The sequence below is a fragment of the Betta splendens genome, chromosome 4 (genome assembly GCF_900634795.4).
Source record: "Betta splendens chromosome 4, fBetSpl5.4, whole genome shotgun sequence".
NCBI classification, from domain to species: Eukaryota; Metazoa; Chordata; class Actinopteri; order Anabantiformes; family Osphronemidae; genus Betta; species Betta splendens.
In genome coordinates this window covers 8974599-9001062 of record NC_040884.2, presented here as the reverse complement: position 1 = coordinate 9001062, position 26464 = coordinate 8974599, and the positions used below count along the sequence as shown (strand labels likewise).

The 26464-nt window shown below is 45.3% G+C and overlaps 2 protein-coding genes across 4 annotated transcripts; one reads left to right on the top strand and one right to left on the bottom strand.

Moving 5' to 3' along the window:
• The first annotated feature begins 83 nt into the window (after positions 1-83).
• Positions 84-7103, top strand: LOC114854637 (serine/arginine-rich splicing factor 11-like). Its single transcript, XM_029149240.3, has 12 exons — positions 84-427; positions 1283-1416; positions 3852-3961; positions 4510-4599; positions 4675-4721; positions 4830-4963; positions 5038-5119; positions 5300-5413; positions 5592-5681; positions 5857-5928; positions 6006-6183; positions 6265-7103. The coding sequence occupies exons 1-12, from the start codon at positions 306-308 to the stop codon at positions 6466-6468; spliced, it is 1377 nt and encodes a 458-aa protein (XP_029005073.1). The 5' UTR covers positions 84-305; the 3' UTR covers positions 6469-7103.
• Positions 7104-7274: 171 nt separating this feature from the next.
• On the bottom strand, positions 7275-25698 carry LOC114854636 (ankyrin repeat domain-containing protein 13C). Of its 3 annotated transcripts, XM_029149238.3 has the most exons (13): positions 25045-25692; positions 23673-23714; positions 19097-19201; positions 15668-15753; positions 14509-14554; positions 13774-13840; positions 12760-12904; positions 12554-12685; positions 11939-12100; positions 10008-10087; positions 9672-9770; positions 9433-9533; positions 7275-9267 (listed from the first exon to the last, which is right to left on the bottom strand). In XM_029149238.3, the coding sequence occupies exons 1-13, from the start codon at positions 25418-25420 to the stop codon at positions 9137-9139; spliced, it is 1572 nt and encodes a 523-aa protein (XP_029005071.1). In that variant the 5' UTR covers positions 25421-25692; the 3' UTR covers positions 7275-9136. The 3 variants fall into 3 exon arrangements, with proteins under 3 accessions (XP_029005071.1, XP_029005072.1, XP_055363722.1); XM_029149239.3 differs by lacking the exon at positions 19097-19201; XM_055507747.1 differs by lacking the exons at positions 7275-9267; positions 9433-9533; positions 9672-9770; positions 10008-10087 and adding an exon at positions 10094-10910 and having other exon boundaries at positions 25045-25698.
• Positions 25699-26464: the final 766 nt, after the last annotated feature.

Sequence of the window (26464 nt, the reverse complement as noted above, 5' to 3'; positions counted from 1 at the left end):
TATTTTATTCTAATAGCAAATTCCCTAATTCAATATGTTTGCAATGGATGTGCATGTAGATTTTTGCAAACTGTTCGTGAAGGCATCTTTCCTGCCTCGCGACAGTTTCGGGGGCATTGTTGTGCAGTCGTCTCCACTAAGGTGGACTATCCGCTTCGACGCTCTATTATCTCAGCTTTACCGTAAATGTGCTCGTTGTTCTGTTTGTGTAGAGCTGTTTTCCCAGTACACGCTTGCTAGATCGACGCCTTTAGTTTCAATCCTACCACGGTGCTAGCATACAGCTAGCCAGCTAGCTTGCGAAAATGAATTCCAGCACGCACGTCATTCAGGTGACGAACGTCTCCCCGAGCACGACGTCCGAACAGATGAGGACTTTGTTTGGATTCCTCGGAAACATAGAGGAGCTGAAACTGTTCCCACCAGAGTGAGTAACATTGCACACGCACACCCTCGGCTGACACCTAGCTAGCTAACGCGGCTCGTGCGGGGCTCCCGTTGAGGCCTGTAGCGTCGAGCGGGCCTCCGCTCGGTACATGCTAACGTCCCCTCGCGCCTTCGGTCGGTCTAAGCATCAGGAGCACACGCTAACTCGGGGTTTGCAGCCAGTCTGTTATTTGGTATCACGTTTATAATGTTGCATTTCCGTCTCTCTTACTTGTATAAGTAAAAATAATATGATTTGGGGTTTTATTGTGATCTAAACAAATCAAGAGCAAAACACATGAGTTGTCTGGCTTTTATCCCTGTCAATGCATTATAGTGGTTAATAATAGTTATAGTTTTTAGTTATGCTGATGCTTGTTCAGGCCTCCCCATTTGCATCATATAATTGAAGGTTACACTTGAAATAAGCTGATATCCCAACTTTCCATATTCAGAGGATTAGAAAAACCCAACATCCCCTGAAGGTTGTCATTTTTTGCCACACATATGTAATTGTATGTATATGATTGTCACCCTAGAATGCGTAAGCAGTGTTTCCATGGGTTAATGCATGTGTGCATTCAATTTCAATTTATCTGGTTTCTCAGTGTAACCAGGTGACATAAGTGCATGTAAATTGCTATACTGATGTTACAATGCAAGTTAACAGCAGTGAACACAACACAAAGGCCTAAAGCAGCCTTGTTGTATAAGCAGATTGTTTTAATTTGATTTTTGTGTTGTTTTAGGCAGAGGGAACCAACACAGTGGTTCCTGGGGACACAAACCCACCTTTTGAACATTTTGAGTCTCTTTGTTTGTATTTTTTGCACAACATATCTGTATTTTCTTCCAGTGACTCTCCCTTGCCTGTGACTTCACGTGTCTGTTTTGTAAAGTTCCATGAACCTGAATCGGTGGGAGTTTCTCAGCACCTGACCAACACCGTCTTTGTGGACAGAGCCCTGATTGTGGTCCCCTTTGCTGAAGGTGGGTGTCTGTTCTATCCATGTGTCTGTCTCTGAAAACGTACTGCAAAATGTGTAGCTGTTTGTAATATATTGGCAAAGTCAGCGTGAACCCTGTTGAGTTTTCTGACCTAGCAACGTTAGCTAAGCTTGTCAGTGCTTGGCATTTCTAGGTATGTAGAAGGGAAATGTATATTTGTGTCCATGTCTTACAATCTAGCTGTAAACTTCTCTCTCTGTTATTTGTGTTGTGGTTTTCATAGTGGACAAGTCATTTGCAGAGAGACCCTTCCTTGCTGGCTGAAAGTGGTCCTCCAGGAGATTAGAAAAAATAATGGCACCAGGCTCGCAAGGCCCCTTCTGTCTCTTGCCCTGCAGTAAAACATTAACTCTGTTTTTTCTCTCTGTTCAAGGCATCTTTTATTAAAAATAGCCATGCACCTTTTAAAGCAATATTGGGGTTTGGGGGAGAGGGTGTGGGCCAGGCGCAGTTCCTCACTTTAAGCATATTTAATATTTGTCAGATAAAATGCATTGCCTACTTTGGTGCATGTCTAATATTGACCATTTGACATGCACCAACCTAGGGACTCCCTGAGCAGATCTGTGTGGATTCTCATCTTAAGCTCCCACTGTGTTGCTAACTGTACCGTTGTTTTAAAGCTACACTAAGGCATGCATCAGTGAGGAAAGCCATTTGAGCTCACGTTACTATAGTTCGGCTGCATTTCTGTGTATTGTCCTCTAAAACTCACACTTTGTCACTTATCCCTATATTAGAAGATGGACGTTGACCCAAAACACGCTTCTATCTGTAGGTGTTTCGATAAATTAGTCGGTCACTTAGGTTGATTTTAGGTTGGGGATGGGCCTTGGATAATAAAACTTAAAACATAACACAGTGAGGAAGAGCTTCACTTTTTACAGGCCCACACTGTCCTGAGTTGAGGTCTACACAAGGAGAGTGACCTGTGTGGGTTCGCTGTAGGTGTTTTGAGTCTTTCCTTTTTAGCATAATGAAGACAAGTGGATTACAAGAAATCTAAATGCTAAATTTAAACTTTTTATATAATTAAATGACAACGATTGGGAACAAAATATGTTTGGTATGTCCCTACACCGAAGCACAGAGCATGCAGGCTAGATCTAGTGATGAGCTGTGCATGCTAGGCAATAGCTACAGTAGCTAATAGTGAGCCATCAGATTGTTGCAGATGTTGTGGAAGTTAATTTGCATAAATCAATCATCATCTATTTGTAAATACGTTTTTACACAACTGGGCTTTGATTTGCTCCACCTTCCAAAGCCTTGTTAGTTTTACTCTGCATTCCTAGGCTTTCGCAAACACATAGAATAAAGAGTAACTTTAAGCTTCTGCTTGATGTCGCAGTAAAAATGTGTTTTATTGATCCTCTCCACACATGACTCTGCAAGAGTTGAGTGAATCTCACATTTAACAGTGGTGTTTCTTTTGTTGTTGTGTTTTACAGTTCTTTTTCCTGGTTCAGCCAGCCCTATATACCAGGCCCTGCTGAAAATGCCACCAACAGTTTTGTCTTCTGCAGCCTTATCCTGTTTCTCAAGTGTCCTTTCTGTTGTGTGTTTGTGTGTGTGGGGGTGCGTGCATGTATCTCTTTCTCTCTCTCTCCCTCTCTCTCTCCTTATTATAATGTAAAGATGTTGCATTGAAAATAGCCTGTTTCAGATTGCACAACCATGGATGATCATCTCCTTAAAGATATTACCTTTTGATTTTGTTTTTTCTTCAGCTTCGGGCTCTTTTGTAAATGCTTTTTATTATGGCTTTTGCTGGCCATAGTCCCTAACTGTTTAGTGCAAATTATCTTCAATGTTTAGTGTTTTGTAACATATTGTTGTCTAACAGTTTAGCACTGTAGCCTGTTAACAGCACTGGTATCCAAATATTTTTAATGGTGGGATTGTATAAAGTAACCACCAACAAAAGCCCAGAAAAGGTAACTGAACCTTTTCTGTCTTTCTATTGGTGATGGTAAGTGATGTTGAAATGTACCCTTGTCTCCACTCAAATCATGAACTTTGTTTTCTGTATCTCAATGTTTTTGTGTGCTTTATAGCGAAGCAGCCGGCGCGAGTCGCTTGTTCATAAAACATCTAATGAAAGTTGAGAGCACATCCCACGGGACAACTGGCTGTGCTTGCTTACGTTTGGTTCATGACTTAAAAAACAAGTACAGGTGATAAAATCTTGGCAGTGTTGACCACAGTGTGTATTGTGACTTTTAAACTCATAGCTGCTAATCATACTTTCACACACACACAAAAGCCAGGGCTCAAGATTTACAGACAAGACAAAAAGTGGCTTTTTATTTTTTCTGCTACAGAGTAGTTAGACTGAGGTGACTTGTCTGCAAGTCTTGTCTGAGTGTTGATTGCTGTTTGCTTGGAGCATATAATGAAATGTTGTTTCTCTCCAGGAGTCATTCCTGATGAGTCTAAAGCTATGTCGCTGCTTGCTCCAGCCAACGCCGTAGCAGGTATGATGCCTGGTGGAGGCCTTCTTCCAACACCCAATCCCCTGGCCACAGTGAGTTCAGCTCAAGTCCTACTCATAGGTTTAGCTTTGCTATTGATTTGTTGTTTAAGTAGATTCCTAATTGTAGGATAAATGCTGGTCATGTTTATATTAACATCATCATGTGACCTCAGCCCAAGCAGTTCATATGTCAGTATGTGTCAGTCGACACAGGCATGCATTCAGCCTTCTTGTTCAGTGACCTGCAAGCACCAGAACTTTAATTAGGCCGAGTGTTCTTCCATTTTGTAATTTGGGCAGTGTTTTTAATTGCTTGAGTACTAATGAACAGTTGTAATACATCAATCCTCAAGTCCATTTTACCTAAAAATGAGATATTTCCCGTGAGTGCTGCTTGTTGTGAAGACTTGGCTGTGTAAGATGCAACTTGCTCATCTGCTGTGATTTTTTTTAAATTGATGTAGATAATCCTTCATACTCATGATCTTATTGCATACTGTTAATTAGGAATAGATTTGAGAGAATTACTCTAGTGCTGTTTGTTTAGCTCCTTGTCAAGCTTCACTCTGTACCATAACTGTCCGTGTCCAACACTTTAGATTGGAGGGACACCATTTGGGGGTCTTGGAGCTCCCAACATGGAGCAGATGGCTGCAATGGGACTGCCAGGTGCAAATATGAACCCCCAGGTGAGCTGCTTTTTATCAGTAACATGCAAAGAAAAGTTTTAACACATGTTCTAATGTTCAAAATGTCTCTTTCAGGCTCTTTCTGCAGACTTCTTGAAGCTCATGCAGTCCATGGACCCCAAGTAAGAAATTATACAGTCTCCTATGAATGGCATCATGCCTAAATATGTGTTTTTGAATAACATCTATCAGTATATCCCAATATATATTATATATTCTGGCTCTTGCAGATTAAATCCATTGGCAGCTGGACTGAACTTAAATCCAGGGCTGAAGGCAGACGCATCCAATAAGGAGATCGAAGAGGCCATGAAGAGAGTCAGAGAGGCCCAGTCTCTCATTTCTGCAGCCATTGAACCAGGAAGTAAGTTCTTGGTTTTTTTTTTTTTTGGAACAGTTAAGTATTTGTAGAAAACTAAATTTGTCCTCATTCTGCAGATAAGAAAGATGACAAGCGCAAACATTCCCGTTCTCGCTCGCGGTCCAGACGCAGGCGGTCCACATCCCGCTCAAGACACAGGTGAACCCACGTCAGAACAAATTCTGCATTTAACAGCATTGCATTGGCTGATTGGTTGCCTGCTTGTGAAGCAGCTGTCACCTCTATGCCACCAACACTTTTCACTCATTCTGCCTCTTCTATTAGATAAAGAATAACACCTGTAACGTGTTCTAAAAACTTTCATCTTTATTTTGTTAGACGTTCAAAGAGCAGGTCTCGGCGCAGGTCCCATTCAAGGAATAGGAGGCGGTCCAAGAGCCCACGAAGGAGGAGGACCCACTCCCGCGATAGAGGCCGCCGTAGTAGATCTAGGTCAGAATCTCAACAAAGTAGCTGCCTTTAACTTTTTATTGTTTGGTGACTGCATGTATGTTGCTGTAGTCTAACAGTGTCTTAATTAAAGCAGGTTGGTTGTATTGGTAAAGTTTCCATTTCCTGTATGGGCTGATGTTTTCTCATGATGATGTTGATGATGATGTGTCTTGATCAGGGACAGGAGAAAGGAGGAAAAGTCGAAGAAGAGGTCAAAGACACCCCCCAAGAGCTACAGCAGCGCCCGGAGGTCCCGGAGCATTACTCGGTGAGCAGTGTTGGATTTTATTAGTGAAATATAACTTTTCATAATGGGAATTACTTGTTATATGCACTGTGCATCAGTTGGTATGCAGTAAATGTACTGCTACTCAAAATATATGCAGGCAGTTTAATCCAAAGCTAGATATTGTGTACATTTTAAAATTTTTTTTAATAAACAGGAGACACAGGCGAAGCCGCACTGCGTCTCGGTCCCCAAAAAGGAGGCTGACCAGGTCTCCATCACCTAGACGGTAGGTTTTTATTTATTCTTAAGTTTACATTGAGTACAATGTATCAGCAGCTAATTTTGGGCATTTAATGTTTACAGCCACAAAAAAGAAAAGAAGAAGGACAAGGATCGTGAAAAGGACCGGGACCGAGAGAGGAGGGAGGACAGGGACCGGAGCAGAGACGAAAGGGAGCGTTCCGCCAGCAAGAAAAAAAAGAGCAAAGACAAGGAGCGAGATCGAGACCGCAAGTCTGACAGTGAAAAGGGAGACGTTAAGGTATGTTCAGCACACTGGAAGACGTGATGCTTCAACATTTGGTAATGGCCGTACTGACCGTCTGCGTTCTGTGGGACGCAGGTGACCCGGGATTACGATGAAGAGGAGCAAGGTTATGACAGTGAAAAAGGAGAGGAGGATGAAGATGAGAGGAAGAGCGACTCTGACTCTGCTTCATCCCCCAAAGTTCAGGAAGAGATCGAAAGGTCTGAGAGCCAAATGCCCAAAAAGTCCAAACTTAACGGAGACGATCACCATCAGGAGGACATGGAGATGAGCGATTAGGAACATGGAGGCCGAACCAGTTGCTGTAGTCTTTCCACTGTTCTCTTTTTATATTTTAATATAGGTCACAACATCTGTGCCTGATTGGTTAAAAGGATTTGTTGTCTTAACTGTAGAAGTACGGGGTGGGGGGAGTGTAGAAGGAAAGCTGTCAATTTTTGTAAAAACAACAAAACGAAGACTAAATATTGAAAAACACAACATGGGATTTTAAATTTTCATTGCTGTACTGTTTTTAAAGATTGTTAATTTCTGTTTTGTTCCCTTTTATTATAAACTTGTTTTTCCTGACAGTAGATTACAAAATGTTTTCCACAAACACAGCATTTGTAAATATTTTACTAGTCAGGGTTGAGTCTCCTCATTAGTTGTTAGTCCACACCTGGCAGAAGCTTTACATCATTTCAGTTGCCGACCCGTTTTGTAAAGTACCACTGTAACCACTGTATTGTCTGTAGCTGTCATGTTTCAGCTGACCTTCCTATTTACAACCTTTGTAAGTGTACACTGTAGATTGAAATGTGTTGATTGAAATCCTGTCTGCAATAGGTTTTCCAAAAGAAACTAATAAAATTGGGTCAAATTTTTGATTTACCACTGAAAGAAATGATTAAAGCAAAAGCATGTGAAAGTAATTGACAAGATTTTTATTGAAAGCAAAGTCTGAGTGATTTTGGCTTTTGAGGACAAAAACTAAGAGGTTACACTGAAGTACTCTTAACTTAAAAAACTGAGTAATTCACCAGTCTTTGTTTTAAACTATTAAAATTTGGACTAATTTGATGGGGATAAAGACACGGCCAAACTCAGATGTGAATGTTTTTATTTTAGTACATTTTATACGAAAATAGTGTTGGAGACTTATACAACAGTTTTTGCTGTACAACTGACATGTAGATTAATGAATCACTTCTTACACAAGGTAAAAATCAAACAGCTGAAGTAAAGGTTTCAGCAGGGGCACATGTCCTTTAGCTCCAGTACTGAACAGGTGAATAATAGAAATGCAATTGGTTGAAAACGTAAAACATGGGGACATAAAGGAAGCTTAGCTGGATGCTGACCTTTAGCCGTCAGAACTAGTCCTGTGGCAGCTAACAAACGAGCATAAGTTGACTGTCCTCTACAACAGCTGTTTATTCAAGAGCTACGAACGACAGCAGCTCTGTCGGCTCTTCACGTGGTTGGCTACAACAAAGGAGGATGAGAAATACAAAAAAAAACAACAACCTCTACCATGGTTCAAACTGGTAAAATCAAACATGAAGCTACAGAAAAAAACTAATCCACATCCATTTGTTCCTCTTCATGAGCACAAATAAAAAGAAACCAAGGTAAACGATGTAAGACGCATGTACACCACAGGGAACGCCTGCTGTTCATTGAGTAAAACCTGCACGACTCGGTAGCGAGAAGCCTCCTTCTATACATCCAGCCTCCTTTATGCAGGACTGTACACTTTGTTACATAATTTACAAAAGGTGAGGAATCGTGCAGGAAGCGTCGACATCGTAACTGCTCCCTGGACGAGTCAAAGCAGGAGTGAGGGTTCGATCACAAGTGTCAGAGTTGCTGTAGTGGATTTAAATCGTGCCCCAAAAAGATTCAGTGACGCTACTCCACAAATCACTGATGCAAGTCGCTTAATAATGTGCAGAAAACGTTTCTTAATCTACAAAAGTAGAAAGAGATTTTCAGCTTTGTGAATTTAAAGTGATGACTTTTGTTCAGTACCTCTCAGGGAACTTTTCTAAATGTCCTCATCCTCCTGTGGATTTGGAAGGTGTGCATTAAATTGACAGTCATGCACAAGACAAAGAGAAGGAACCATAGTGGTGGGCAGCAGGTACTCTATGCATCACAGCCTCCACCCGTCAGACCGGGGGGCTGAGGCAGCACCAGCAGCCACGTCTGTGCCTGTTGCTCGTGCAGAGTGTGGACATTCAGGAGGACGAGATGCTCCAAACTCCAAAACCAAACTATAGGAGTCTGAGGAAAGTAATGGAGCAAAATGAGGCCGTGGACACGGAGGTTGACTTCCCAACCCAACCCTCCTCTCAGGGCCTCATTCACGCCTTTTAGTGTAAACCGGCTTTACTGTGGGGGCGTTCAGGGTGACGGTGGCTCCAGACGTAGAGCAGTAGGTGGTTCAATTCCTGCCTTCCTCGCTCATGTCCACGTGTCCTCGGGCAAGACACCGAAGCAGTCGTGTGTGGAAATGGGCGACTAAGAAGCAGCGTTAAAGCGCTCTGAGTACCAGTAAGGTAGAAAGGCCTTATACAAGTACAGACTAGTTACCACTTGACGTGTAAATTTACAGTGATCTCTTATATCACAAAACTAAAAAGAACTTTGCACCTTGAGATTATTTAAAAATCTGCTTCAGTAGGTAACGAACCTAAAAACTGATTTTAGTGAGATCCTTCCAGAAACCTCTCAGTCAGTGTTTGATGTCCTGTCAGTTGAACACGTCCTCTTTCAGACTTAAATACCTCTAATTTCCTCTACGTGTATCAGGAATGTTCGCTGACACCCACTTTAACGTTAACGGAGGAGGTGCTCACAGTCCTTGCATCGTTTTGTGGCCTGTACTCAGTGTCATAGGCCGTGAAGTCCAGAACCCTCCCACAGTTCTTCAGTTTGTAGCCTGGCGTTGTTCGCTTCCTGTTTAAAGGTCAGGGAAGCGACTCGGGTCTTCTTTATAATCGCCGGGGATGGTGAATATGGACTGGTCAAACTCATCATAGCGAAACTCCTGAAACGTCACCGTGGCCGTGATGGTGGGAAATACAGGGATGTCTGTAGGGAGAGACGGGAGCAGCTGTGGATTACACCTTTAAAATGTCACAAGGATGTCCACAGCTGTGGCAAATATCAAATCATTTGACTATCGACCTATTACGTCCCTTAACGTGTTTTTTGTTACTTTTTTCTATTAGCCATGCAGAAGCTATTGCAACTCACCGAGTTTAACAGGAAAGCCGGGTGGGAGCTTCATCTGAACAAACTCCCTGAGTTTATTAAAGTGCTTGAACGGTGCAATCACCTCCAGAACATTCAACAACCTGAGAAACAAACAATGGCAACGGAGTTGTGAATATTTTACTGACTACTCATCATTATTAACAGTTTTCATCCCTGTTAATATTTTCATCAGCACCACAGAGAGGTAGAAAGAAGAAAATGTGAAGCCTCTGACTCACGATTCAATGCCCAAAGGGAAGTCTTGACTCATGGCTATTGTGGCTTTGAAGTTTTTCTTGCTCTCCTTGCAGACCAGCTCTCTCCCTAAATGAGGAGCTCTGAGGGAGAGGGACACGAGGTTAATGAGCGATGAAGGCTTCAGGGTGAGAGTCTGACCGGACATATTGTTGTCCCAGAAAAAACATTTAATGAACCTTTGTACATGTGACAGAAAACATTACATACTATTCTATTACTATAATGAATTTAAATAAATAACTTTCCGGTATCTAGCTATAATATCCAGTAACATTATGTGTAAATATCTCCTGGGTATAAGTTAGGTCTCCACTTACTTCCCGTTGTCGGCAGTGATGTATTCCTCCCAGGAGATGGTGTTGGGTGAGGGGGGGGTTAGAGATTGCCTCCGCGTCGGCTGGAGAACAGCGAGAATGAAATAAAAACGTGTTACTGTCAGACTGGATCCATGTGTGGGATAGTTTAAATCCCTTAAGGGTGAAGCCTGAATAATTCAATGGTGTGAGGACATGCGCAGCAGCCGCCACTAGGGGGCGCCAACAAACCAACAAAGGCCGTGTTTAAGCATCACAGACTGGACATTGACTACAATTATATCCATCCATTGGGTGGAGACCTTGAACAGCACCACTTTACTATGTATTTGCGTATTAGTAGAGTCTGACCAGCTGTAGTATGGTCACTAGCTGCTTCCACATCCAGCATCCAGTGGTGTTAGCTTACTTTAAACGTCTGCGCCTAAATTACAGCGAGCTCCATCCTGCGCTGCCTGCCGTCGACTTTCTGTTCGAGCTGTTCTCGCCAGTGTTGAGAGTCTGAACTGGCACCAGCTGACCTCGGTTTTGTAAGCCACGGTTAAATAAGGCAACTAGGGCAGAATAAGTGGACAGTGTGGAGGATGGATGGAGTTGAATGAAGACGACACCCTGGCCATGCTGCATCCCACCTAAACTACGTAACGTCACACAAATGTCAGTGGGGCTGTTTTTCCCCCCTTCGCTCTCCCACTGCATCAGCCCTGGCGAGTTGTTGTGACGGGGACAGAGTATACACGACGTAGACCCTGATCTGCTGGTATTCTAGTCCCGCCGCTTCATCATTTCATGGCACCAGGGGCTTTAGGCTTCATCCATGTAATCAATAGCATCAAGCCCTGTTGGAAAGCCAGCCGCCCTCCGCTTCCTGGAGTCCACAGACACTGAGCTGCCCGCTCTTCCTGCCTGTAGTAAACAGAGCCACAGCCCATGTCACTGTCAACCACTTCTGGATCTCACCTTCTGTGGCTGTGGAAGGGAAGTCTATGAAATGAGAGTGAAATGAGCTGACTCAAATCGGTATAAACAGTTTGACAGAGGACAATGTGATTAGACAAAGCTGGGCACAGAACAAGAGGGAGTCAACAAAAAAAAGCATCTACGTGCGCGTTGACTTTGTCTGTGTGACTGGCTTGATGCTCAGAGTTTAGACAAAGGCAAACAAACTCTGGAACATACAGTGGTGGAAGGACGCACAGTGTCCAACGTGAACTTGCAGCTTTGTGCTTCCACCTCTAGGTGGCAGTATTAGGACACAGAACCACGAGTATCAGGAGGGGACCTCCCTCACAAAACACGAGTGAGTGGTGCAGGCTTTCATTCTGTTGTCACGTTCAAACAAATGAAAGATCAAAGACACACAAACAGGGGAGTCAGACAGGAATTTTCCAATAAACCCAACAAAGGTTCATAGAGAGAGTCTGGCAGGAAGACCATGCTGTGTGAGGATTTATCTCTGCACAGATGCACCAGTGAAACGCGGTGAAGGTGCTCTTGTCTGACACACGTGTGTCCTACCCCAAGGCTCCAGCGGGACAGGACCGCTTCAGGACTGGGCTGGTGGTTGTGCTGCAGGTGGAAGTAAGCAGGTTGATCAGCAGAGCAGCGCTCCAGCTGGTTCTCATTGACTCCAAGGAGACCGCAGTGACTTTCAAATACGAGGAGGAACTAAATGTCTGCTCAAAGTGCACAACGGTGCTCTACTGCACGGTCTAAATAACTAAGGAAACAAACCTGCACCAGTAAAGATTTTGTTCAGTACAAGTGTTCTGATCGGTTGGACACGGCCTTGATGTGCAGATCATGTGTTGAATCACTGTGGGAGTTTCATACTTCAGCATCTGCCATATTGGAGCCACACTGTGCCAGTGTGAAGCTCCATTATACAACCGTGTCGTCAGTGGGTGGAAAAGAGCCAGTCCAGTCAAACTCACCTCGAAGTTCTGCTCTATGAGGTTCCCTCCTTTGCTCAGGCTCTCCATGATGGCTTTGTTCCTCAGGATGTCCTCCTCGCTCAAATGCTCCCGTCTCTTCCTGGACTCCAGCACCAGGCCGTTCACCGAGTAGAAATCTGCCAGAAAGTTTCCCACGCGCTCCTGCTGACAGAGGGAACAGTTAGGAGACAGGCAGCGCGGCGTCACCTCTTAAACCCAAGTCAGAAAATGACAGTACCCACACAGCCTCCACCACCCACATGCTCCCAGCAGGTGCTGTAGCCCTGAGCCCATCACCTGTGGCTCCTTCCTGGGCTTATCGCAGCAGTTATTTATTATCTTTCCTGCATGGTGTGGGTGGTGTGGAACAGGACACATCATATGATGGGCCAACAACAGTAACAGCATAGGTTGGGTCAGTATCACATGCAGCAATAACAAGAGTGTATCTTGTCATTTATATGAAAAGAAAAGGGTTGAGACAGGAGAGTATTGTTTCCCTTTCATTTCACCTAAACCCAACATTAAATTCCCAACTTTATTTCTGGGACAAACTGCTAAAAATTCCTAGCATGGCTGAGGCCAGGTGGATGCAGAGCCCTAGGTTAGACCCACCGTCTTGTCCTCTCTGAACAGCCAGCCGGTCTGTGCCCTGGAGAAGGTGATGGACTTGGTGGAGAGCGTGGCGGAGTAGACGTCGCTGCTCATCAGGATGTCCACCTCCTCCTCCGTCTCCATCTCCGACTCCTGAGAGCACACGGGCGGAGGGATCAACGCGGGCACGCGCACCCGGCCGACGCGGGCGCAGGCGCCTCACGCACCTCGTGGTGAATCCGCTGGTAGACCTTCTGCTCGTTGTCCAGCACCACGAAGGACTCCGACGGGACGGCGTTGCCGTTGAAGATGAAGCTGAGGTCGCCGCGCTGGCACTTCATGTCCGTGAAGTCGATCAGGGTAGTGTCTAATCTGCACGCGCACAAACACGGGGGGGGGGGGGGGTGAGGAGCCGGCCTCGCTTTCACTTCAGCCGCGCGGCGTCAACGCGGTGACGGGCGTCTCTGAGAGTCCAGAGGCTGCGTGCGGTAATGACTGTCACCGCATTTCAAGAATCCTTCCACTCGGCTAGTGCCAGAACGAAGCGTGACAGCAAAGAGAATACCTGAGCTGCCTGTGAGGACCAGACACAATGTGGTGGTGCTATGGGTGGGTATGACAGGCCTGCCACCCTGCAGAATGTAAATGAACTAGCTGTGACAGCCCCCCCACACACACACACACTCCCTCCCTCATAATAAGAGGCCATTGTGAGCAGCAAATTAGGCAGGCAGGAGCTGCTACACCAGGATGACAAGCCCTACATCAAGGCTATCTCCCGCAGAAACAGCGCAGAGTTAAAAATACGCTTTTGTGAAACCCGACTCGTTCTTTAAAAGGGTTCGCTTGATGCAAGCGGAGGAACGAGTGTTAATGCGTGACTGTGAGCCAGCCGGCATCGGAGCCAGGCAGCACGTTAGCGTCCGCAGCCGCAATTTCATTCGCAGAACAGGAGTGAGAGAGTCGCCTGTAAAGGAATCACTGTTGTGCTTCCACTTATCGCCAGGCACCGATTTCACACTCTAGTTACCTAAACAAGGCCGAGGCGAGAAAGAGGGAAATTAAACAGCTGCTGCGTGGAGCATGAGATGACAAATAAATAAGAATAAAGTAAAGTAGCTTCTGTAGAAATGAGTGTTTCCTCTCATGCGGTTTCCATAAGCGGCTGCTTTTTGTTCATTTTGAACACAACAACACATGCGTTATTAGGCCTCGGTTTCATTCAGATTGACAGGACTTGCCTGATGTTGATGCCCTGCTTGTAGATCTTGCATGCATCTGAAGGCAGGATTCTGGAGAGCAAAGGCACTGCAACATGAAGAGAAACAGTCAGGACAAGTAAAAGGCACGGCCCGTCCGGCCCACCTTCACCACGCTCGCTCCATAATGAAAACCGCCAGCCACTCAGGCTCTCAGCAGCGTACAGTACAGCGCTGCAGAGGACCATGCAGCGCCCAGCTGAATATTTAATAACCGACTGCACTGGACTGAGGAGCAGGAATCTTCCTTCGCTGCTCTGCCCGTGTCCAAAGAAAGCACTGACAAACAGAGACAAAGCAGCCCGTGTACAGTGAATAGGCCTGGAGACATCCCCGCGACGTGAGCACACTGCTCCATCAATGTGCTGGTTCGAGCCAGATTTCTCTGAAAGCGCATAAATCTGGAGCCGTCTCATCTACAAATACCATTTTATCCGCCTGTCAGGACAGTTGCAGTGTTTCACCCTTACAGACACATGCTTACGTAACCAGTTTGGATTCAGGATACTACCCACCTTGTCAATAATTCACACCGAGCACACACAACTTGTGCAGACTAAGCAAGTGCTGCTTTACCAGTGGGTTGGACATTTGAACTGTAAGAGAGCAGCCTAAAGAAGGTCGGCCTCGAATGCAACGCCCTTGGACAGGTGCAGACAACACGCAACCACTGAACCTCTGACTGGATCACGAGGAAGAGGAGGGAGGTTGACTCACCCCAACTTTGGAAGTCCCAGTGAAGCTCCAAGTAGAAGTCGCCAAGCTGCAATTAAAAATAGACAAAAAACAAAATGACAAGTGAACCAAGAGGTGGAAAAGCAACGTTTTCCTGATTGAAACATTGTTTTAAAGAATGGTGAGCTTTGAGCCTAGCTGGGTATTAATCGATGTTTGCTGAACGTGTTGTATATTCACAGCATTGCTGTGAGTTAAGAAACCCATAACAAGTCATGCCTGAGTGACTCAACTCAATAAAAGCTAATTATGCTAGATTTACTGATCTCACCCTCATCATCATCGTCGTCTCCTCTACTGCTGAGCTCAATCACTTCACTGCTGATGTCAGGCTACCAGGGGATTTAGAAGCAGGGCTTTATAATCTCTAAAAGATAACGGTGGAGGAGAAGCATCTCTGACGTCACGTGACGTGACCCGTTCTGGATGATGAGGCAGACGCAGGCCTGGCCAACTGCCGAGCAACTTGTTAAGACGCTCGCGCTGAGGCCTGAGGTGCAAAACCACTGCAACAAGCCAATGTTGTGACCTCCTTAAACAGAGTTTACACACACGCTTTTGGCTTTTTCTTCGGCCCATCTGCTCCCCCTGCCCTGGCTCTCTGTGGGGGCGGCAGCGCTGCACGGCTGACCTGGAAGCTGGAATCGCCAGATGATTACGCCTACACTTTGGCCTCCTCAGCTTCATGGTGGGCAAGTACAACAATAGGGAGCGGGCCTTTGTTTGGTAGAGGCGTATACTGTGTAAACAGCGTAACAAGATGTTTACAGTGTGTGATCAGGCCACACAGCCACAACAAGGACTGAAGGACAACGGCGGCTGTGAGTAGTTACATGTTTAGAGCCAGTGCATACGTGTGGCATCATTAAAGACAAGTCTTTAGCCTTGAAGAAATTGGTGATTGACAAACTTGACCAAATTGTGGAGAGGATGTCTGTATTTGACAACTGTGTGTGTGTGTGTGTATCTCTCTGGTTGGGAAAAAGCACACACCCATTTATTTTGCTTTGAGCTGCATCTGAATTTAAGAGAGGATGGAAATGAAACAGCGAGATGGGAGAGAAGGAAAGACACTGTACCGAGACATCAAGAGCGGCAGCATTAAAGAGCGAACAGCTGACTGCTGACGGAGAGAACGTACCTCTTTCAGGGCTTTCAGCAGCTTGGGTCTCTTGTCCTCCACGCTCTCCCTGGACTGCTGCTTCAGCTTTCTCAGCAGAGCTGTGACTAAAGATCACACAGGAACAAAATGAAGAGAGGCCGTCAAAAGTGAGGCGCCCCTTTGATTTGGTGTCGACGAATCACAGCTTGGCAAGTTAAATCAGATGTAATCTGCACCACTCAACTAGCTCCAAGAGGACCATTTAGGCACTTTAAAAAATATACCTCCACCATGTTGATTTTGGCAAAGAGCATCTTCTCTGCACGTCGTAGAACTCTGCATCTCTTTAGTCAATTAGCTGGTTCAGAAGCTTTTCATATTTGATAAGGGGACGCACACAACAAGCATTTTAAAAGGCAAAAATCCTACCAACTCATTAATGCAAACATAATGTGCTACACAAGACAGTGATGCCCCTTCAACAAGACAAAGGTGTTGAAACATCATTGTAAGACTTGGAATTAAGGTTTATAGCACCATTATTTTGAGGGTTTCTCTATGTGAGTCGTGTCAACAGCATAACTCGTTAAAAGGCAAATATGAGTTTACAGTAACGATGGCTTCGGGTTCAAAGTCGTGCCGACTTCCTGAGGCTAGATGAAACGCTCGCCGCAGCACCCGGCCGATCCACGCACGGCGCCTGAAGGGATGTTCAAAAGGGATCAAGCCTGGCAGATATGAAGGTTCCTGCTAATGAGCCGTGTTTTTAACCCCCCGGTGACACGAGGCACGCTCACAGGAGACTTTTAACCACCGCACATCACCAGAACCACCTCTCGCTGCTTGCTTTGCACAGACGGGCCTAAATCCAAAGCCCACACCCGACAATGACGCGTTTAAATGACTGTTCCACTTATAAACACATGGGACAAACGTTTGGCTGGCGACGCCCATGCAAACCTACATTTTAAAAAATAACACATCGTGGACATATGGCACGATCATTAGCCTAACTACCTTCTGCGCTTCTCTACATACACAAACACGTTCATATCGTCCGACTGGTTCCCCGTGAAGCAGCGCAGAAGAGGAAGAGGGCTGAATGGCAAAACTAGGCCGACAGAACACACAGCGATACACATGACGACACGCGACGCAGGCACAGGAGCAGCACGAGGGCGTCTCTGTGACCCGGCTGCCTGATGAGAGCGGACAAGCTCTGGATGGGGCTCCTCCTGATCCTCGCCGCCTCTCAGTGGGACAAGGAAAGGAGTACAGTCTCACCATCTGTCCACAGACCACCCAGCCAACCGACGCCACTGCTCCACCACTAGCCCCACGCTGGCGCTAATTCACCCAGATACTGATTAGGCCACTTTCCTGGCAATCTTTAGACAAGCGCTCCAGGTACTTTCACCAACAGGAGACGGAGTCGGGACAAGTTTGCATTTCCATCACTACAATCCTCTATTTGACAATTAGCCACTGGCTGTGGCTGGGCGGCAACAGCTGGCTGGCTCCCAAGAACGTGAGAACAGTCAATATTGACACAGAGGAGTCTCAAGTGTTTGAACTTGCTTTCACACAAGTGGTCAAACCAACTTAGAGAAGTGAACATATGAGGATTTAATGCCCGATTCAAATCACAAACTGTCTTCACAATAGGTCTGCACAAATGTTGAGGAGTGGAATAGGAATTTAGCCAAATTCTAGGCCGATGATCGGGTCTGTACAGGCACTGATGTAAGCCTAGAATTTGTTTAAATACTGTTAACGTGCCATGGTCAGTGTTAGTTGACCCGACTACTTGATTCAGTATTTTTAATAGTACAATAAACTGAAGCTCAGAAAATGAAACCATCCAATTATTGAAGCTTTAAACTAACTTTTTGACCTGCTCCTCTCGACTGGTAACCGGATGTAAGGCTGAGCACGCGACAGCCAGGCCCCTTGTTGTCTGACACCAACAGGAAAATCAGCTCCCAACACCAACAGAAACAAGCTTATTTAAACAAGCTCCTCCAGTTGACAACAGTGTGAGTAGAAGAGAAGCCAGGACAGAAATAGCTTTCCAGAACTAAACACGTCAAAATCTATTTCTGATATTTCATATCTTTGTTCAAATAGAAAGCCAAAGGTGACAAAACCTCAGATGACAAATGCATCAAATCATAGCGAGTGCAGGCAGCCTTGTTGAAATTTAATCACAAATACCGGTTAAAAATAAGGCGCGAGTAGGAAGGGGCTGGTTTCTTGCAAGGAGTAGTTTTCCTACTAACAAAAAGATGAACCTGACACTGCTGAGCTGCTGAAACACTGAGTGAAACAATGTTATTGCTTTGCAGTCCAGGACTTTTGCCCTGCTGTACAAACAAACAGAGCTTAGCTCCATTTCCCTCAGACTCCTCACACGCTGACTCAGCTCACACAGAGTAACTGTGAGGCAGCTCTACGCTGGATCAACACTGGGGAGAGAAGGTCACGCGGTGAAAGCCAGCACACTGTCCTGCAGCACTGCTCTCTTCTCATACGCACAAGTCTGAGTGACTGTACCCAGGTTTTAATTGGTGCACACTGATGCTGTCAGGACGCAGCAGAGGCCCCGTCCTGTAGCGTGGAGCTATGGAGAACAGAAGGCCAGCCTCAGCGGTGGCTTTACTAAACAGAAGCCGCTGGTCCTCCTACAACCTGTTGCCCGATTCAGGAGATCAACAGACCGACCCAGTCCTCAGGTCAAGACTGTACCGGGCCCACTGATCTCCTAAAATAGCACACACATGCAGGTCCATTCACAGAGGGTGAGCCTGCAAGCAAGGAGAATGACTCACTCCACTGACACAAAAGCAAAGATAATAAAAAATACAGCGCTTCATTACACCAGAGCTTCAGCGTTAGTCCGCTAGCTTAATTGGCTAAACTACCGTCCTTTACCTCACTTTGCTGGATTATCAATGAATGACGGAGACCAAGCGACATCACAGTTCATTTGAGGACTGGGTCAATACAGACACTTCTAAAGCTGGCGAGGTGGCATTAGAGAGTTCATTAGGGCCGGTCAATAGACACACTCAACTTAACGCACTGCTGAAGCCTAACAGACTCTAACCAAGGTGTTTGTGACACAGTCACATAGGATCTCAGTCGCACTGAAATGTTGAGATAATCAAATGTAGGACACGTTCTTACTTGTTAACGAATGCCTGTGTTGCGCATTGTTAAAAGACCTGCTCAAAACTTCAGACTAGAGGCAGAGACGGGGGCTTGAACATAATTAGCCTATGAGGACTGAGAATCTAATGAATTGCCTTTTATTGGAGCACAAAAGCCGGAGAGCCTTGAGGAATGTCCCCTCTGTGTGGGGGACAAAGGAGGCACTGGAAGGCATCAGTATGGAAGAATGTTCTGAACCGTTTGTTGATGCATCTGTTGCCCTCTCTACAGAGAAGCCATCCGCGTTCAGTTGCTTACTCATCTGACGGTCCCCGTAGCTGATGGCCTCTGCAAGCGGGCTCCATCCCTGAGCGTTCTTCACCTTCACCGGTGCATTGTGGGCCAGCAGCAGGTGGGCACATTCTAGGAGGGACATGAACACAGGCAGATACATACATTTCAACAAAAACCCTGAATGCACTGTACATTTTGCATGTGCTGCTCCCCGTTGGAATCGGTGTTGTTGCTATGGCGACTTACATATTTAGACAATACTGAAACCAAAACGAAGCTCATTAATGAGCCCTGTGCCAGCAGTGCGATCAGATTTAACAGTGTGTAAATATAAAATTAAGTCTGGGACACTTTTAACTGGAGATGTTTCCCACAGCATTAAATCAAGTGGTATAAAAATAATCCAGCTTTTAAAGAGGGACAGCTTGTGTGTAGGATTGTGATGACAGCTGACCCATCAACCAAGGAGCCATACTGGACCTACAGTTACACAAGACTCGGCATCCTTCTTTGGAGACTATAAAATAAGAAAAGCTTCAGGAATTAAATGTCAAACTCCAGAAAAAGACGCCTCCTGTTACTGTGAAGCGTTGCCTGTATTCCAACAACAGGAAGCTCGGCCAAAGAGCCTCATCCCTTTTCTATGGCAAGATCAGCAGAGCTAAATCCCTCCACTCTGGGCAGCCCGTCAACAAACCACAGCCAGCCAAAAATGAAGCTTCTTGTTCCGGCTCAGCCGTCAGTTTTGTCGTGACATCATCCATTATATTGCTGGCGTCTGTACAGCTCTGTCCCAGCACTAGTCAGGAGCGGCCACCGTCCTGCAAGCGGCGAAGCGCCCAAATGCAAAGCAGAGCATGACTGCTACCAGGCTGCTGTTGAGTGGAGATGAGGGGCCTTCTCTAGACGGGCCAGGGACCTCATGGCACCTGCATGACCAGTCGGTTCAGAAATACATTAGTCTGACAAAAGCTGCACCGGGACTTCTGATCCACTCTTTCTGTATTCATGGAAATGAATTCAAGCTAGCTGCTGCTGTCACGTTCAGACTTGCTTCTCTGCTCAACACCGGTATGAAAGCTATTAAAAACGTGCCTTAAATGATGAATTCATGGAGCCAACCGGTTATCCTGAGCCTAATAAAATCTGTGTAATACACAGCAACATTGTTTCACACTCTAGAATACCTATTCAGCTCTCTGATCTACATACTCACCATGTTTTATTAAGGCGAAAGTGGCCGAGGCCTCATCTATTCTAGATGAGAGGAATATGCGCTGAAACTCCTCCTAATTAAATACATCACCCACACTACAAAGAAAAGTATGGCTGTCCCAAGGGTGCAGCAACAGAAAAATAAAAAGGCGTGTTGTGACAGCACCCAAAGCATTTACGCTATATTTTCTACAAAAACAATTATCGGCCAAACATGGCTCTAGTGTACAGCTGGCTTCAAGGTGGAGGCACAGAAAATGAACAAAGACAGGCCATGGGGTAGCGGTGTTCAAGTGGAGCAGCTGAGGCTCAGAGACCTGGGACGTGACTCGTCTGAACTAGTTTTCTTATAGAATTTCTAAGCAATTGTGCGTTGACCCTCTACTGTGAGTGTGAACTGCAAAACAGGTGGACACCTTTCACACGGACTGAAAAACACTGGCCATACTGCATGATCCAATTAAATAAAGATGCTGTGGTTGCACCAAGTCTTGGCTCATCAGCAATAAAAAATGCAAACCTCAGAGTTTCTACATTATTCCAATCTGCAGGGTCAGAAAATATGATAAAAGAGGACGACGCTGAGAAAAGGCACCCTCTTCATGACAGAAGGCCTGCGTTCCCTCGCGCTTCTGGCCCATATGTCAGCCTGCAAAATCCAATGATTGTGTAATATTAGTGACAATATTTAGTGGTTATACATTACATAATAGCCAGGCCATGCTCTGAGCTACAAACCTGCCAGCGACTGGTCAGGCATTAGTGTTTGGGTGTAAAGAGAGGATGGTATTGTACGTGAAGTGGTGTCCACACAACACCTTTGGATGACTGTGGTGCATGGACACAAGGTTGATATGCAAATAGTCCTTTTCTGCATGAGTTATATGAATATAAGAATATAAATCCAGGATTGTACCAAAAGTAAAGAAATCGCTCCAGGTGCAGTGAGGGAAATAGGACAGACATGAGCCCACACTCACTCTACCCGTAGCTCACTAAAGGTTTGGGCGTCAAAGGTATTGCATATCGATGTGGAGTCCATTGTTTTGGCTGAAAGATATTTTGTCTGACTCATACGCTATCTGGAAAAATGATTCTGTAGGACAGAGGTTCAATGTGCCAAATAAGCACTACTGAGTCAGAGCTCCCGGCTCAAAGATCAGTCAGCAGCTATAGTTTGATATATACTTAAATTTTTAAATATTTGTGGTTTGCTGTTTGTATAGAAAAGTACTGATACAGGAGCATCCTTCCTGTGGGTTTCTAGGCTGGATGTCAAGCAGCTGCACAGAGCTCCTGCTCAAGACACACATAACTCTCAGAACGAGAGACGAGCAGAGGAGAGCGGGATGGAGAAATGAAGTGCTAATCTAATGCATCACTACGTGCATGGGCTGCAGATAGGGCACTTGTCAAGCGGCTCTGTGGGCCGTTAAATCCCCCCATTCCTTCTGATACAGGCTAAGTAGTTCGATGAATTAGCTTTGTTGCTCACTTCCTCAACATCGATCACACCTTCAGTACCCCAGGACATGAAGGAACACACTGTCAAAGCCTCTGACGCTACGCTAAAAACTCTTCCTAAACATTAGCTGTTCAGCTTTGCAAACTGACAAAAACTAATGACGTGCTGTATATCAGGCAATCTAACACTAAAGTACATAATGCGACCGTAACTATGGTTTAATGAGATGCTCCGTTTTTGGCGACAGCCTAATATAATGTCCCTCGGTTGTTTCAGAGGAAGACTAAGCCAGACAGACTTGCTTCCTGCACTCAATAGACATTTTAAATCTTCTATCTCTCCCTGGCACCAATTTAAAATCTATTCTGGTTTTCGGTTTGCCATACTGCCACTAATAAGCGGAAAACAGAGAGAACCAGCAGAATGGAAAAAGACATCATGAATCTGCCATACCTGTGTTTTTATCTAACACTTGAGTTAGTGATTTCCTAAGCTCATAGAACTGGAACAATTACAGTAGTTTATCGTCTATTCTAACTAACTCTGGACATTCCCTCAAATAAACAAGGTCTTTATGATGGACAACTTAACATAGCTGTAAAATATAAAACACAGGTAGCTAAAAAGACCATAATATGCCAGTCCTTACAAATCAGTGAAGGCGCTGCTGTTTGTTAGCTATGTGTTACCAATGCTGCTGGTCTGGCACACAAAGACACACAGGCTGATAAACCCAAAGAGAAGGCTGCCCTCTCCATCGCAACAGGACGGCCACACCCAGACCATGATCTCATGCTGTAGCCTTCAGTCTGTCTGGCCTGAGAATCCCAGGAGGACAGCGGTTGCTAAGACAAGCGGTAGGCAACCTCATTAGCACAATCAATCCTGCAGCGTCCCATCCACCACCACGCTTCGGCACTCTGCTGGCCGAATTTCCAATAGGCAGTGGCAGTGCCTCCACTCCGGTGACAGGAATTGAACTTTGCAAATGTGAAATCAATTGAAACCCATGCTCCGGTGACAGACACTGAACAAACGGGAACATGCTGTACGGGTAACATTATACTTGACTGCTGCAGAAAGGGGGAATTAATAATTTAATAGCATGTTCTGAATTCTGCTTGTGAAATTAAATGTAAGCATTGACTCACAAAAGGGACAACATTTTAATATTTGATGCACATGCTGCTAGTCCAGACAATGAGAGTAAGCCCTGCTGCAGTCCACTATGATGCATTTATTAAAGAATATAAAGTCTCCTAACCAAGTTAACTAAAAAGGTACAAAGCAGTTTTGTTTTCATGGAAGACAATGCAAAGCAACAGAGCACTTAGCAATTATTGTGGAAATTCAAAAAGATATGTCTTATCTTTACTAATTATTCCTAATGCCGGCTTCAAACTATTTGTGCTTGAGCCAGCAGTGGTATAAGAGGCTTTAGCTACTGAGAAGGATCCTATTTCTCACACTGTCATCATTATCTAATCCCCACTGATTAAATATTTTCTATTCTTCTCTGCAACTGTATTAAATATACGAGAAGATATAAGAAAAGAACAGTTCTTTTCCCCTTTCTCCTACATTTTCTCAGGCATAAATCCATAAATACAACCACTTTAGTCATGCATGAGTATCTTGCCTACTGGGATTTGTGTGGTGATCTGTGACAAATGTCTGGTAGCAAGACAAACGCACACACAAAAACATGGCAACACAAGCTTCACACACACACACACACACACACACACACACACACACACACACACACACACACACACACACACACACACACACACACACACACACACACACACACACACACACACACACACACACACACACACAAAAGAAGACATACACATAAATACGTAGGGAGTAAAAATAAACCACACGGAAGAGACTGTTTAAAACGTTACTCACCTTTGTGTCCCATCATGACAGCAAGATGCAGTGGTGTGTTTCCTGAAGAAGAAGAAGAAAAAAAATGATTTTTTGGGCTGAATTTAATAAGCAAAATGCATGTCTGTGAAAAGCACTTGGCCTCTAGACCAGCCACACTTTAGGTGAATTCAATCCAAACCACTAAACTCCAAATGTTATGGTACTTGCACACCCATTATGACAAAATAACCAGCATTTAACATGCTCACGGCACAAAATAAACTCTAAATGCTAGGGGCTGCACGGTAGAAATTCAATCAAGAAAAATATCACTTAAGTTAGATGTGGAGAAAAACAGATTTTCTCCTGGGCCTGTAAAATGTGCCCTGTAAGCATTGGAGATCCCCTCAACAGGAAGCTGAACCGCCCTGTCAGCTCCTGCAGGCATCTCTAGCAGGCGTGGAGCAGTAGGCAAGCGTCCAGAGTAAAGAGGAACAGCGCTGCCCTGGAGAAATCCTAATGTGAGAGAATGCTCTGGGAATCAGCTAGGAGTCCCACCTAATGTGGGTACAAAATACATGAACAAATTGTAGAGGTGTTCAGGAAATGCATCCTTTAAGCTCATCGGGGATCAATATACATTAAGGACCAGTGAGCATGACTCCTATTTATCTGTAGCATTACCTGGCTCACCTCACTGAGAACAGAAAATCTTGCAGCTCCTTTTAGTCCAACCTCAAAACAATGAAGCCAATAGTGAAGTTGAGCCAAACGTATGATTGTCCCAGGCAGCTGACACGTCTGACACCATGCTGTGACGCACCTCATCACAAAACGTAAACCCAGACAACGTTCCCAAGCTCAGACTGAGGTCAACCACAGGCCACCATTTGATGGAAAACGAGGATATAATATGACACTAACAATAACATCAAGACCAGGCCAGTGGAAAGTTGATCTGAAATGGATTGTGTGTAAAGGTCTGCGTGACCAATTCTAATGACTGCTGCACTGACGGTCAATTAGGCGATTAGGCAGTGATATGAAATCTAACTTACAGAAGCTATTTGTGCCTCACACTCTGCAGAGTTCTCTAATCTTTGTTGTTGCCCTTATGTCTGAATGGTGATGATCTGTCAGATAAAACAAACCCTCTCTGATTTATTTGAATATTGGTGCGGATTGAGGGAAGGTGCGCTGAGGCTTGTGATGAAGATAAACCCCTGGCTTCGCTTTTTTGGGCACTGGAGGAATTGCAGGCCAGCTGGGATCCGACCGGTCCTCATTTTGGGACTCGGTGCTGGAGACTGACGGCCCATCAGCCGGACTCCGCTTGGCTGGACCTGGAGTGGGTGTGCGTCCTTCGCGTCCTGCCTCCAGGTTTGATGTGACGAGCATCAGGCAAACTCACCGTGGATGTCTTTCTGCGCGATGCTCTGCGTCCGTATGAGCGAAGACAGGCGGCGGACGTCTCCCTTGAACACGCACTCGTGCACCGGGAAGTCGTGCCCGGTTCGGACAACCGGGTTCTTGTTGTTGTCATCGACAACGTCCGCTGTTGACAGCGTGTTGGTGTTGGCGTTAACCTGCGGCTGCTGGTTGTGCTGCTGCGTGGACGGCGACTTGATTAACTTGTGGTTGCTGAAGATTTTACTCGCTCTGCTCCTGCCGCCCGCCTTGGCGGCGGCGAACGTCCCGGTGGCCGCCTCCTCGTCCGGCTCCAGTAAATCCTCGTCCTTGCTCGGCCTGTGGTCCTTGCGCAGGGAGCGGACCTTCTCCCCGGTCATTTTCTAAACGGTTGGCGCTAGCGGAGCAGAGGGTGTCGTCGCCGACGAGGACCCTCCGGGCGAAGCGATGCGCGTCGCCAGTGGAAAGTCTTCGCGTAAACACTGTAAACTGCACAACATGAACACAACTACGCCCCCCGCTAGGTAGTTGAGACAAACAGCGGCGCCGGTCCACCGGTTAGTTTTAAAAACAGTTCTCTCCTCCTACCGCGCAGAACTGTCGCTGCTCGCCGAACAACATAAGCGGCTCCAGTTGGCTAATACGGAAGATTCGGTGTTGATGTCTTCCGCCTCGAAGTCTCGCGAGAACTCCGAGAGGTTACCCTCGGTCAGTAGCAGATGACCCCCTAGCATGGTCCTGAGCCAGGGCAGGTACAGGTAACTATTAATATTATTCAGGGGGATCGTTAATTAGTACATTAGAGACAACCTACGGTAAACAACAGTCATCTGGTTTGCAAATTTGACTGTAGGCAAATTTAGTGTTGAAATTTACAGATGAGCTGTGGGTGACCTCTTTTTTTTAATCAGTTCTATGTCTAGACTGTGGGTCAGCATACAGTGGAAAATATTTTATAAAATCAGGAGACATATAGAAATTTTATTTTACATTAATACACAAGCACAAGAAGCTAAATAATATTGGCTGTGCAGCAAATTACTTGGATATCCCAGTTAGATGGCACAGATTTCTACAATTGTATACACACACAATGCATATATTGATAATATATATATATAATGGTAAACACTTGTAGCTTCTTGTATAAAAGGATTTGATGCTTTCAAATGTCACATGTTATAGGATCCAGTTAACCTTTTTGACCCCAAGCCTATTTTATGAAGGGTATATAGTTTTAGAATGTTGGTCAAATAAAAAAAAATCACATGAAACTGTAGGAATTAAATTACATAACATGGTTAGTGGAGCATCAGTCTCACCAGGTTCAGACAGAATAAAGGACAACACACCTCTGATAGTTGCCACTGAGTTATTGCAGAGCACTTATCCCCTCTACAGCCCAACAGTGGAAACACATTTTA

What these genes read in the sequence shown, in the direction of transcription:
- LOC114854637 (XM_029149240.3), top strand. Translation starts at nt 306, where the DNA reads ATGAATTCCAGCACGCACGTCATTCAGGTGACGAACGTCTCCCCGAGC. An exon ending in TGCAGCCATTGAACCAGGAA is followed by an intron (nt 4,964 to 5,037) that starts GTAAGTTCTTGG and finishes CTCATTCTGCAG; the next exon opens with ATAAGAAAGATGACAAGCGC. An exon ending in GTGAAAAGGGAGACGTTAAG is followed by an intron (nt 6,184 to 6,264) that starts GTATGTTCAGCA and finishes TGTGGGACGCAG; the next exon opens with GTGACCCGGGATTACGATGA.
- LOC114854636 (XM_029149238.3), bottom strand. Translation starts at nt 25,420, where the DNA reads ATGACCGGGGAGAAGGTCCGCTCCCTGCGCAAGGACCACAGGCCGAGC. An exon ending in CGCGCAGAAAGACATCCACG is followed by an intron (nt 23,715 to 25,044) that starts GTGAGTTTGCCT and finishes CTTCTTCTTCAG; the next exon opens with GAAACACACCACTGCATCTT. An exon ending in TGTCATGATGGGACACAAAG is followed by an intron (nt 19,202 to 23,672) that starts GTGAGTAACGTT and finishes TGTCCCTCCTAG; the next exon opens with AATGTGCCCACCTGCTGCTG.